Source organism: Malurus melanocephalus, unplaced genomic scaffold (assembly GCF_030028575.1).
Source record: "Malurus melanocephalus ecotype Western Australia unplaced genomic scaffold, MMel_1.1 scaffold_84, whole genome shotgun sequence".
Taxonomy (NCBI): Eukaryota; Metazoa; Chordata; class Aves; order Passeriformes; family Maluridae; genus Malurus; species Malurus melanocephalus.
Window position 1 is genome coordinate 607,611 of NW_026623316.1, and position 14,414 is coordinate 622,024.

The 14,414-nt window shown below is 39.4% G+C and overlaps 1 protein-coding gene across 2 annotated transcripts in view; it reads left to right on the forward strand.

Annotated features, from left to right (window-relative positions):
• Positions 1-336: 336 nt before the first annotated feature.
• SNX2 (sorting nexin 2) overlaps positions 337-14,414 on the forward strand; it is a 30,588-nt gene continuing 16,510 nt past the window's right edge. The window contains exons 1-2 of one of the 2 annotated variants that reach the window (XM_057367752.1): positions 337-491; positions 8,383-8,500. In XM_057367752.1, the coding sequence (XP_057223735.1) occupies positions 384-491; positions 8,383-8,500 (226 nt within the window). In that variant the 5' untranslated portion in view covers positions 337-383. Of the gene's footprint in view, positions 492-3,406; positions 3,496-8,382; positions 8,501-14,414 lie in introns of those variants that run through there. The other variant, XM_057367754.1, reaches the window with a different exon arrangement.

Consider the following 14,414-nt stretch of genomic DNA (forward strand, 5'->3'; position numbering starts at 1 on the left):
AGCTGTGCCAGCGGCCGGGGCTCTGTCAGGGGCCGGGCGGGCAGGGGCCGGGGGTGTGTTTGGGGCCGGGACAGTGTCAGGGGCCGGGGCTGGGGCTCTGTCCGGGGGGGCGGGGACCGGAGCCGGGGCAGTGTCCGGGGCCGAAGCTGTGCCAGCGGCCGGGGCTCTGTCAGGGGCCGGGCGGGCAGGGACCGGAGCTGTGTCAGGGGCCGGGCGGGCAGAGCGGGCAGGGACCGGAGCTGTGTCAGGGGCCGGGCGGGCAGAGCACGCTGTCCCACCCCCGGTCCCACCCCCGGTCCCGCCCCCGGCCCGGCCGCCGCGGTCACGTGCAGGCGGGGCGGAGGGGCGGTCACGTGAGCGCGGGGGCCGGGCCGGAGGGGAAGATGGCGGCGGAGCGGGAGCCGCCGCCGCTGGGGGAGACTCGGCCCGCCGACCTCGAGGAGCTGGAGGACGGCGAGGACCTCTTCACCAGCACCGTGTCCACCCTGGAGGTGAGGAGAGCCCGCCCGCCGCCGCAGGTCCCGCGCCCCGTGGCCGGTCTGGCGCCCGCCGTCCCCTCCCCTCCCCTCCCCGTCAGGCCGCCAGTATTCCGCTCGTGCCCGGCCCCCCTCGCTCGTGCCCGGGCCCCGTTCCGCCTCAGCCCCTGCCCACCCGGCCCCGGCCGCGGCCCCACCGCCCGCCTCTGCTCCAGCTCCTCCGTGCTTCCCTCACGGCGGGCAGGGGCTTCTGCTGCCAAGAGAAAACCAAAACTCTTCTCTCTAAGTACCGACGTTTTCCCTTTCCTTGCCCTCTTCTTGTGCCGGTTAAATATTCCCATCTTTTCAGTTTCGCTGGGATGCGTGTGTGTATGTGAGTGCGTGTATGTGAGTGCGTGTGTGTGTTTGTGTGTGTGACACCACCTTAGACTTTGAGTGTGTTCAYAATGACCCGTTTTCTTTGTTTGACCTCTTTCCGAGGCTTCACCCCATTCCAGTTTGCAAATCTTGCAGAAACTTATTTCTCTCTGAAGTTTCTTCCAAGGGAGCCGACGCAGTGCTGGGCTGCGGCGGCTGCTGGGACCTGCTGGGAAAGAAGCTCGAGGAGACATGAGAAATGCTTATATGTTCATTCCTTACAGTGGGAACCTTTCTTGACAAAGTCGTTGTGGTTGCATTCCACCTACATGTTTTGCCAGTATCTTCTAGAAGAACTTTGTTCTTCTTGTACACAGACGCCCATTTAAAAAGAAAATTGTTTTGTTCCTCTTTTCCTGGAGAGTTTTCTGTCTCTGACCTTTACAGAAAAAGGATCGTTGCATGTTTCTTTGTTTTTGCTGTGGCTGTTGCCAGTCCATAATCAAAACCCTGCAGTATACAAAGGGGCTTTAAAATGTATTTTAAAGTCACTGGCCTTTTCTCAAGCCTCTTTCTTTTTTCTTTCTTTTTATAGATGCATAATCTGTGCATTGGTAGAAAAAGATCTGTGGAAAAAATGCACTGAAGGAATAAGAAATATGAACCTGCAGTTGACAAGAATTGCATGAGTAGACTTCTGTGCATCTCTGTGTGACACAGTGTGTATTACTGGAGTCTTTTTCAGTGCACTGAGAAAGACTGCAGTGTAGCATAAACAACGTCTTTATTGATGTAGTCTAGAATTAAAGCTGCAGGAGATAAGATGGATTTAGTGTCCAAATCACAGTTACAATGAGATAAATGTGTTACTGAAACTTCTTTCACTGGCAAAGAAATGGACTTTGTATCAGTTGTTTTAGTTAACAATACCACTGTGCTGCTTTGTTTATGTACAGAGTCTGCTTGGAAGAGAGTCTCTAGAAAGGGGAAGCCTCTTTGCTTAAAGAGAACCTTTCAAAAATGCTGTCAGTTGAGCTTTTTTTGACATCAGCATTTAGGGCAGCGCCTTAATCTTGTGATTTTGCCTCAAATTGGGAAGGAAGAGGTCATGAAAATTGACTTTGAACTTCTTACTAGCTTGAACATACATTGATGGATTTAGTGCAAAGGGTACCATAGTCCAGAGAAGAATGATTATCTGATGCCATTGGCCTAGTTAAACTTTTGTCTTGAGTGTTACTTTAATCTAGTACATATTCATGAAGGAACTGATTATAAATGGCAGTGAGTGCCGTATAGTAACAACAGAATGGTGTCATGGTTTTTGTAGTTAATTATGTATTTTGTTTGGGGATACCAGTGTAGCAGCTGACACTGAGATCCAAAGCCAACTTACATGAAGGCTTTGGTACTTCTAAAGGGTTCCCAACTGGTTTATCTTGGAAATGTCCAGTTCCTTCCTAATTCCAGTCCCTTCCTAATTTTTTTCTTGCTTTCATTCTCTTTGCAGCTCATAAAATGTATGCTGCTTCTTTCCTACCTGTAATTTGGTTGTGCAGTGGAAAAGCTGTTAGGTTTCTAATAGATCTTTCAAATGGCTTCCATATTAACAAAGCCTCCATTTAGAAAACACACTAAGTTTCCTTTGACAAAATATACATTCAGTGTGTATTATGAACATGCAGTACTTAAATATAGAGAGGCATAGTGACTTTAGTGGCTTCAAATGGAGAATATTGTTTATTGTTTATTGAATTCTCTGATATGAAGAAAAAGAAAATGCAGTTTTAACTTTCTTTGGGCATATACTAAAAATGTTAATGTTTTTAATTGAACCCTATCAGTTGTAAAAAACAAAACATTAGAAAGATCACGATAAACTGTAACACCTGTGATTTCTAGGGTGCAGAGGAAACACATTTTAGGACTTGAAAATTTGCTGTGTGGCAGAGAATGAGAACTCTTTTCTTTCTGTGATCTTATGACATCTATGAACTGGAAGCCAGGTTGGGCAGCAACTTGTCTGAGCTGATGGGATGCTCATTTCCTTGTCAGATATTCACAATGTCTAAGTGTAGTAGAATGATTATTTTGTTTTCATTGTGCCAACAGTATTGTGAGACTGGACAATTACCTCTCTGAAATTCATGGTCACTGAGAGATTTCCCTTTAGCTGCTAGAGTAGCTTTCATGAATGAGAACAGTCAGGATGACTAATGTAAATGGTTTAAGCCTAAATTACCTTTGCAGTGATAATCAGTGATAGTCAGTGGTGAATTCCTTGTGAATAATATTGCTGATTATTATATATATGTGCTGGTATTATCTGCAGTGCTCTCCTAGATAGCAAGTTTTTATAACTCAATGCCTTCCTGAGTCCTAGGCAGACTAAAATTTCAAGTACAGGAATTTTGTTGGTTTTTGTTTGTTTGTTTGTTTTTGTTTTTTTTTTGTTTGTTTTGTGTTTGGGATTTGTTTGTTTGATTTTTCTTTTCTTTTGCACAGCAGGAAGTTCTGGAAGTTAGCTGTGCATTACGAAGAGAATGATTCCCTGTTGCAAGTTTGTAATTAACAAAYTACTAATTTGTTGTCTGTGTCCTCTGCTGCCATTAGAAGTTTGTCCACAAACAACTGTATGAAAGTCAAATTTGATGACATAAATGTAAGATATATGTTAGATTTTCTGAAAAGATGGTATGTTCACTGTTACTTCCTTTTCATTGTTTCTGCCTTCACCCTTCTCCATGCACCGGTCTGTGTCTCTGTCACATTCCTTGTTTATATGTTGCACCATTTCTTATTTCATTTTCTTATTTCGTGGCACTGAAGCAAGTGGCATGTGAACATAGGAGCCAGAGCTGCCACCTATTCATTCTAACAGTATTYGTATTCCCATTCTCCTGTTTGTTGGTTGTGTTATTTTTTTGTAATGGAAAAATACGTGGAGAAACTTGAAAACAAACTAAGCAGTAGATGTGGTCATTTATCAAAGACTGTCATTTAGGGCAGGGTGTGTAATAATCTCATTGCCAGTTGATCAGTTTATGTCAAAGATCTGCAATATGCATTTGGTTTTTGTGCATAAGGCAAAACACTAGATAGCCACAGAAGTCCAGATGTCTTTAATGATATCCATTCAGTTTAACAGTGGCCTTTACTGAGGAAGCAGTAAAGATCYCTTTGAGAGGAAAACACTAAGTCCATCAATACTATATGTTTGCAGAAAATTCTGTATCCAAGATTAATTGGTGTAATTCTACTGAAAATGTGTGTCTTGATGTCAAAATGTTGTTGCTTGATGTCAAATCCAGGCTGTAAAGTAATGTGGCTGCTTGTGTCCTCTTCCTTTCTGCTGGATATACTGTCCTACTGTTGTGTCTATTTGCTCTGCCCACGCTGTGATTTGTGAGTTCCTGTAATCCTGTTTCAGACAATGAGCTGGGTTAACCTGAACAACTAGAATATTGTGATAGCCACCTTTTGTCAGCCTACTGTGTTTTGTCTGAAGAAGGCTAGGAGGGGTTCATGTGAGCAGTTGAACTAGTTTGCAGGGTACCCTACTATTAAGAGAAGGGAGGATGTCGAAATGTCTAGAGCTGTAATTTCAGCCAGCAGAAAGTGCAAGATCTTGTATTTGTTTCTTCATAAGTAAGAGCTGTAAAACACKTGGTTATTGCCTCCAAATATAATAAACAATAAAATAATAGAAAATTGAGCTTTTTATTGATATTATAGATTGGAATGGACCTATGGGCATCTTGCCAGAAACTTTTTTTCAAGAAAAACAAGGCAGGATCCTGACTGTCTTGCGTACCCAGATATCCCGGCCATTGAGTATCTTGGTTATTGGAGGCTTGGCCAAACTTTCAGCTCAGGACTAGTTCAGAAATTTCACAGCCATGTACATTTCAGGAAATGGATGTATTTGTGACATTTTGTGAATCCTTGGCATCAAGTTTAAAGTTTCTAAAAAGCTATGCTGTTTGTCACTGTCTGGGCCATGAGGTTTTTGTTAGTCTCATCTACCATTTCTTGTCTGTTACAGAGATTTTCACTACACTAACTCCTTTGACAGCTATTTTAATCAGCCATTTTAGCTGTACTTTTTAGAGATAAAAAGCTAAGTTGGGGTCCTGTCTTCTCACTCACTATAGAAGACTGTAACTGGAATAGTTTAATATATTGTTTGCATATGTGGGTGCTCTTTTGGTTTTTGAGAGGCTAAGGAACACTTTCTGACCCACTGGCTGTGCGAAATGATCAGATTATTAGAAAGTATTGATACGTCAGGGCTGTGCCTGCTGGGTTTTCGTAGTTCACTGAGGACTACATCCATCTTGAAGAGAAGAAATTCATTGCAAAACTTCATTGCAAATCTCTTTAACAAGCTGATGCAGTGTTCAGACCATGAATAATTTTTAAGAAGCTTCTCCACATTGTCTTTTTTCTTAAAAACTTACAATTGCTTGTGAATATATTTAACCCCATCCTTAATTTATCTTATCTGAGAACTCAGCTGTTTATAAGGACCAAAGAGGCACAGAAACATTAATAGACCAGTAGGTACCTTATTCACCTGTCAGTTTGTTTAATTYTATTTCATCTGGTATTTGTGACTCTCCCTGGCATGGGAGAGAGGAACTGRTAGGGTAAAAATGTGAAGACCAGTAGACAGAGATGAAGTGAATTTAATGGATAATAAAAGTTGCATGTGCAAGCAAAGTAATTAATTTAGTCACCCTTTCTRTGGGCAGGCCCGCATTCAGCCATCTCCGGGAAGAGAGAGCTCTAATGGTGACTTAGTCAGACAAATGCTGTAACTCCAAACATCCTCTCCATCCTCCTTCTTCCCCATATCTTTGCTGAGCACAAATGAGGTGCCCATAAGGTCTGAGTCCTTGCCTTTTGCAAGTATTCTCATATGGAATTTGGAGAAAGCGCTCTGTAACTGCTCTACTAATTACAGCTGTGAAGCCTGGTATCCAGTGCAGAAATACTGGCTTTCTTTAACAGTGCCTTTGGGCAGGATCTTTCCTCGCTCAGTAAAAGAGACTTGGTGGTATGTATTTATAGCCATTCCTAGAGGAATCTGTTCCTTCGAAGTGGGAATAGCTCTATATTGACCTTTGGTTAACTTATAACTTTAGGCATGAAGGTATTTGCCATGGGTTGATCAGGCTTAAGTGTTCAAAGTGAATTTTCTGTCTGATAGAATTTAATTTTCTGATTAGAGGCCAGGTATAGTCAAAAATAACCATTAGTAACCAAAATAGCTACCTCAGATAAAACTGAGAAGATAGACTGAGGGATGCTTGGAGGTGTGAGTATTCTCTGAGGGCTCTTTCCCAGCATTCACTTATCAAGGGCACAGTTAAGTGATAAAGCAGAAAGCTCTCTGCTTATGTGCTACAAGGGCTCAGGAAGGCTTTTGTTCCCTGTGTCTGGCTGTATTAGAGCTGTTTTACATGGCAGTGACTTGACAAGCACAAACATACGTGTATTCAGCGTCTGTGGCAGTGTGGGGCTCCCACTGTGTCCTAAACCTCCAGATTATCAAAATGTAAATACGTTGCTGTTCAAAGCTGAGTAKCAGCAAAGCTGGTTTGGAATGAGTATCTATGCCGTTTCTGTGAAGAACTGCTTTTGCTGATAAATCTTTAAACTTCTTGAACCTCGGGCATTGAGAAATCAAGCATTTGCATGCTCTGCTGYTCTAGTTGGGAGTACAAGGTCTTGAACTTGCAGCTCTACACAGCACTGGCTGGAGAGACAGATAAGTTCCTCTGAAATATGCCACTTCTGAGTTCTGAAATTGCTTAAAAYCTTTGGCTTTTATGTGTAACACATATATACTGTCAGTTGTAAAATATTGAAGCATGTCTAGCATGTCTAGTGGTTTTCTTGCATTTCCTAGATCATTTAATCTAAGTTATTTCAAGTTTTTTGATTCAACTTAAGGAGTCTTGTCTCCTTACGATACTTCACAGAGTCTTCACAGACTGGACAATTACACCTTTATTAYCCCAGAGCACTCTCTTTCCTATGGAGTCAATTTGGCATTCATTTAGTATGAGATGAGAAGTATTCATGTGACTAGTGGATGGGTTCCTTACAAGATTATAAACTCTATTAGCTTCATACAGTTTCTAAGCATTTCTTCTTTGATGCTTTTTGCAAGCTCTAGGGCAGTATGCAGCCAAGAGTTTGAGAGACTGCTCCTTTTGTTATTCATCACCTTGGTTTGTTTCTTGTTTCCCCATATTGTGTGTGGGCTTTTCAGAGAGTGACAACTTTTGGCAAAGGGAAGGAGATATAATCTCTTCTGTCATTTAAATGGATCAGTTCCTTGTTGCAACCAAGATGTGGTTCTGCTGATCTAGGCTGGGGTAGGTTAATTTTCTTCACAGTGGCTAGCATGAAGCTGTGTTTAGGTTTTGTGCTGAATGCAGGGTTGATAATACAGAGGTGTGTTTGTAGTTGCTGAGCAGGCCTCACACAGAGCCAAGGCYGTTTCTCCTGTCCGTGCTGAGGGAGTTGGGTATGCCTGGGARGTTGGAAAGAGACACAGCTGGSACAGGTGACCCCAGCTGACCAAAGCGATATTCCAGACCATGTGACATCATTTTTCAGGGTTTTTTTTTTAAATCTTTTGTGGTCTGTGATGTTCTTTGAAGTGTAGCCTTAAACATATATTATCTTTAGAATATATACATGCATCTATGCATAARTATGCTGTTGTTGAAAAGTCCTTAGCTAGCTATCCTGGATGAAGTTGAGACAAGTGAGTTTTTCAGATTTTTTAGTACTTCAGCACTAAACACAGTTGGTACTTATACAAGAAAGACTTTTCTAACTGAAGCACTGTTCTTCAATTGTGTATGTATTTATTTTGTAAGCAAGCTGTAAATTTGGGCCCCAACTTCAGTATTATTTTCATTTTCCTGAATGTGTTCAACAGGCCAAGTTCTAGTCTCCAGGGAATTAAAAAATTGTGTCTGTGGCAAGCCCAGCTTCTTTGTACAGTACAGTGTGATCCTGTGTGAGAGTAATCCTGTTGCAGAACTATCAAAATTTGTTATACCTCTGAGAAGCCTTGAATCATTTGGATGGCATTAATGCTTTTTATTCAATCTCTGAAAAACTGGCATAGAGCACTTGGAGATTTCTTCATTGATTTTTAGCTATATGCAAATCCAGATTTAAGTCCAAGCCTTTCCAGGAGGAATTTAATAGTCAAATTAGATTTGGCATTACTAGTAAACTTACTCTAAATAGTTCTGCAGCAGCTTTTGTTTCATGTTAATTAAGCCTGAAGAAATTGTAGACTTTTTTCTTCTCTCAAAGAAAGAAATTAAAAGTGCTCTTGACTAGCTCATATCTTTCATTAATTGTTGCTGTGCTAGTAGTGGGAAATGGAAATAGCTGACAGGGTTCCTTTTCTGTTTATCTTCTGTTGTTTCTTTGCAATGAAAGAATGTTGCAATCATTGTTTAATAGTGATACCTGGCAACTGGTTCTCTTCTAATTATGCAACATTTTTTTTAAAAAGTCAAGTCCTTCATCTCCTGAGCCAGCAAGTCTTCCTGCAGAAGATCTCAGCACAAACTCCAATGGTCCAAAGCCTGCTGAAATCATGCTGGATGGTGACAGAGAGGACCTTTTTGCTGGTAAGGACCATTTCCTTCTGGTGTGTCTGCACAACCCCTTTCACCCTTGTACTGAAAGAAATGTGCTTTTCTGAGAGGGAGGGTTGAAACCTTATAAGTAGTTTGACAGTGCTATACAGGCTTTTCCTTGTGATATGTTAATTAAGTTTGTATAGAAATTTCTTAGTGGTATGTACTTTCAGTTCATAGTGTGGGAGTGTTTTGCTGGTCACTAACATGTTCTGCTGGTAGTAATAACAGTATTTATGATTTTGTGATTCAGAATGTTCAAATCTGTGCGTGTGGAAATGCATGACTAAAGTTGCTTTCTTGTTTCCTACTTAATAATCATGCATGAGTTGTCCCAGTCTTTTTTCCAGTTGTAAAGAGAAATAATTCAGGTTGTATTGTGGATATTTCTTTCCTCTTAATACTCTTGTTTTAATGAAAAGGTTACAAACAAACTGGCACATGGGACCACTCCTGTCATTTCACTTGTGCATGGTTGTGTCTCTGACAATTGACAGTGTTACATGGTGAAAATTCTGATAAGTCATCTGTTAACAGACAATGTTTCTAAGCTTCATAAATCAGTCGCTACTTTGSTGTTGGTTTTCAGCTATCCTAACATGGGTTATTGTTGCTGTCAATTACAGGTGTAGAAACATTATTCAAGAAAGGAGGTGTAATATTCAGAATATGTTATGTGCATCAAAAGATGGTTCTGAATGTTGTATCTCAATAATAGCATTTTCCCTATTGCTACAAATTGAGTGAGTCAGCTGGCAGTCTGCTTTGAATACAGTCATCTCATCTTCATTGATTTCCTGAGCARTCATTCCAAAAGAAACCTTATAGCCTTTAGTTCTGGATTATTTTGTATAAATACGTATATAGACATGCCCATTACAGTTGTTCTAAACTTCCTTAATTTGTATTTCCATGTATTTGAAATTGTTTGTTCATGACACTTTTAGAATGTATTGAGTAGCTGAGTAACTCTCTGAAAGTATTTTAAGAGAAAAAGAAAGGAATAAAGAATAGAATGGTAATCTTGCTGTTTTCTTCATTTGTTTTGTCTTATAACTTATGAAGATCATTATTGCTTTAGCAATGACGCTTTCTAGTACTAGCCAGTAATTTGGTTATTTAGCGTCAGTATATTAAGCCAGCTTTTTATAACCATAGAGCCATCTGGAGGAGTTGTTTTAGGAAAGCCAATTCTCCTTTGGATAATATTGAGAAAAAAAAAAAAAAAAGAGGCTGGAGTAAATATTGAGGGGAGTCAGACAGAAGGAASAAATGTTTGCAGCCAGATTGTTTCAAGTGAAATGAATGCTGTGAGAATAACACACAGAACTGATTTAATGAGTTTGGGTTTTGCTCTGTGGGACATTGTTTCAAATGCTTGTGGCATTGAACTGAAGGCATCTAACACTGAACATCTGCCTCAGCTGAGACTGGTTTTTTGAAGTTCAGTTTATAGTATAGACTGAGTAATACTCTCAAATAGAGGAAAAAACAAATATGATATATGGAGCATGAGATGGAATATGATATTTTTCCCCAGTTTCCTATTCTAAGTAAGAAGTTTGTATAATGCAGTTGAGCCCAAGTCGTGAACTTCTTTGTATCACTGTCATTTGGAAATGACTTTCTGAAAAGCAGTATTGAATTTGTGTTCCAGTGCTTTGCACTTACAATTATAACTATTTTTTTCTTTCTTAGGACTGTTTTGCTAAACAATATAGAAACAGCATGAGAAAGGCAAGATGAAATACCTATTTTCTTGCTTCCAGCATGATTGCATAAGTCTGGTTTTCTAGGAAAGCAGAACTTAATTTAAAAGTGAGTGTGACAAGGTTTTTTCTTTGACATGTTGAAATTCCAAAGGATCTAACTTGGCATAGCTTATAGGAGCATTTAAGTGGAGGAGAAAAAGAAAAAGAAGCTCCACAGCTTTGTAACTTCTGTTGTTCCTTCATATTGAATTCCTAGACACTTTAAAATCCAGGTGAAGGAAATCCTGTGAGGCTCCTGAAAGGAGAGATTGCCATCTTCAGGGTCACAAACAATTCTAGTTTTTCAGACTTGTAAAAAACAGGATGGTATGCCCCTCTAGCTACTGTAGACTTAATAAATATTTTCCATTATTTCACCTAATGTTGCAACCTAATGGAAATGGAAGTGAAGCAATGCAAATTTTCTCTATTGCTTTAATGCAGAACACAACCTGGAAAAATTTTTAAGCTTTTTTGATTATGCTTAAAACCTCTTTGCTATATGTTTCTGTGGCAGCTACATGATAATATGGGTAATATAGATATTCATTACTTTATCTCTGGCAAYTCATAACTGATCTATTAAAATTGGGTTTCAAAAGTGGAAGAAATGGTAAATTTTCTTGCTTTATTGTGGTTCTTGGTTCTGTAACAAAGCAAACTGTCTTGCCAAACACACTTAATAACTTTCACCCTTAGAATAAAAGTCACTGTGTTGATTATTTGGCCAGAAGAATTACTTTATCTTACTTTGTAGAGCTCTGATATGCAGAGACCATAATGGTCAGTGCTCCAAATGAGGTAGTTTTACATGTATATTGAGGAATTTGGAGCTATATCTTAAAGTCTGGTTGTCAATAACCTGCTATTGTACAGCGAAAAGCTAGATATTGAACTAGTTTTCCAAAATGTTGACCCAAAGTTCAGTTTATATCTGCACARATGTGCCATGGACTGCCTGTGAAGGACATAGCTATCTGTGTCTTCTGCCTCTAGTGCTCAGAGATGAGCACTAGATGGTAAACTGAACTGTGAAGTGTATCAGTGTTCTGTCACCTTCCTCAAAAAAGTGGAAAGCTATGATTTTTCCTCTCCTTTGTCTGGYAAAAGATTACTGTTATTTTGTTTTTTTTCATCTCTGAAATGTGTTTGGGAATGAATCATGTTATGGAAGTGTCTAGCGTCTGGGTCCTGGGGAAAAGTCAGTGTGTTASGGGCTGTCATGATGTTTGTTTCTGTTGGGCTTTTATTTGTTGTTGTTGGTTGAATTTTGTGTTGTTTGGGGTTTGGGATTTTTTTCCCCTTAGGCTTTTTTCTTGTGATTTGAGACAGAAAAGGAGATGATAATTCTCTGGATCAGACAGGATGTGTACTTTAGGCCCGTCTGAATGGAAATCTTCTAGCCGATAGTGTCTGTCACGCTGTTGTCATGTGGTGTGTCTAATATGAAGAGTTCATGCAGATGCCTTGCTGCATTTTAGAAGGTGGTTCTTTAATTCTGGCTTTATTTTGCAAGAAATAAATGCACAAAAGCATGTGAACCTACAATTTTGAAGTCAAAAGATGGTCATATCAGTTGTGTCTTACTGTTGTGTTAAAACTATTTCTGTTCTCAGTAAGGTTATGCTTAGTACTTCTGATATGGCAATAAGGATCATGGGCTGTGACTGAGATGCATTAGTTCTTACAGTCAGCTCAGTTTAGACTCTGAAATACTGCTATGCCTGGAGAAGCCTTTTTTAATAGCTTGTCCTCTGTTCTGCATAGCATAAGTTTACTTCCAAATTTATATGTTCACATGGGCAAACTTTCAAAAATAATAAGCCAATTTTATCATTCAAGCTATGTCAGAATGTTAGAGTTTTGACATTTAAAAGTGTGACTAGTAAAAATAACTTGTGGCTGAAGTGAGCTGCTAGTGAGGGATTGCAAACTTGGATTTTCTAAGATGATGTTTGACAAAAACTGTGGTGAAAAATAAAGAAACAAGCTCCGTTTAATGCTGAGATAGATGAAGCAACACTGTGCTTGAGTGTTGATAGAAACTCAGTGTGGTTGGCTGCAGAACGTTAATTAAGCATATGTAGTTGTCTCCTACAGCGGAATGACATGTCTTCATGTTTTTTTGGAGCTAAGCAACTTGACAGTGATCGCTAACAAAGACTGTTTATGGATTGTAAAGTATGTATTTATGTGTTGCAGTCTACAGCACTAAATTGGTGGAAGTTTGTCATATGTTCTGGTAACTCCCATAGCTCATGTAAGTKTTGGATCTCAGTGTTTTCCTCCCCAAATTTGGACAGAGCAGTTGCTTGCCTCTGTAAGCGAGAACTTAAAACTCTTGGGAATTACCCTGGAAAACAAGACACATAGATTTCATTTTTCATGCTAATAATGATACTGAATATTTTAAAAACCAAACAAAACCTGCACAAGCACACAAAACCTCTCAAACCCAAAACCAGCAAAACACCACGACTTTATGCTAAGTTTTCCAGTGAAGATCTAAAATGAATAGATCAAGTAAATGTTTCTGAAAATGCCATAGTTTCGGCTCTGAAAGCTACCAAATTAATGTTTCCATGGGAAAAAAACACACCTGCAAAAACAAGCAGAAGAAATATAAATAAAACTTTTTAATCCAGACCATGTCATCTGATTTCTCAAAGTAAAGGGATGTATGTAAGAAGCGTAAGTGCCAGAGTTCATCAGAAGGAAACTATTTTGTGAGAAATAGATATTAAGCTCATTTACTACACAAAGACTGTTTTTCTGAGGGGAAAAAAGTAGCTAAAAGTAAGAGCATACTGTTTTATATAAAGCTAATGCTTCTTTTTCCTTTCAGAATCCTTGGATATATTTGTTTTAAACAAAAARCATGATAACCTTCTCCTGCTCTGGCTCAGTCCCATCATCCCCTTCCATGTCTTTTCCATTTCGTGCTTCTAGATTTGCATAATGTCTGGATACATGCAAACCTGGGGGTGAGGGGTGACAGAGGAAGGGTGGCATAAATTCTCACTTCTTCCTAAAATAACTTACTGCTATCAAACAGATACTGTTTGATACTGTTTTCTCTGGGTAAGTTCTTTTGGGAAGATAAGCTACCAGGAAGCTAGTTTAAAAATATGCTATTCCTGCTTTGAATTCATTTGATGCTCAACCTAGACCATTATTATACTAATGGGTGTAGATACAAGCATGAAAAAGGAGTGCCGGAGAAGAAGTGTGCGTCTGTTTTGTCTGATAGCAGTGCTACTTTGTTACATTAAATTCACAGGTTTTTATAAAGTTGTACTTAAAATAAGAGTGTTGTGTTCTCAGCTAATGAAAGCAAGAAATCTGTGTGCTTTGAATTGTTTAGTGACTTGTTTTATAAACCTATCTAAAATTTGACGATATAGAAAAGTATATAGTGGTGTTTAATGGTTTGTTTCCCGAATGTGCTGGAATATAGCTAGTGATAGAGAGAAGGAAGAACTGAAGTGCAATGGGTTTTTTTAATAAATATTTTGTTTTACATTATGTCATTTGTGTAGCATACTATGTTACATATGTATATGCATGTTTTTCACGTTTCAGTGAAATATTCATTTGCGTAACATATATGTTGAATGCTGTCAGCCACCAAAGGAGAGAATTGCCTCTTCCTTGTTGAACTGTTGCTATTCTGCCAATCTAAAAGCTCTTTTGCAACTGGCTCAGCATGACTTCACACCTGATCTTAGGTTTTGAGTTAAAATTCTATATTGATTTCAGATGCAGTGTCCTTCCTGTGGCATTTAAGGAAAGGAAGTATTAGCTTATGTTATTTAAGATTTAATGGTAGGAATAAAGCAATGAAAATAAATATTTTCAAAGAAAGGCCRTAGATATTCTTTGTTCATGTAAAAAATGGAGAATATAAAATGGTGCTTGCTTCTATGTTTGGTTTGAAAATACTATGAAAATCTGTAATTTGAAATCAGGAAAAGCAGTGTTAGCAGGTTGAGGAGATTGATCATTCCTCTGCTCAATCCTGTTGAAGTCAAATCTGGAATGCTGAGTCTAGGTCTGAGCTATCCAATACAAGGGAGACATGGACTGATGGGTGTGACTCCAGAGAAGTGCAGGGCCGTGAAAATGATTGAGGCCATGTAGTGTATGGCATAAGA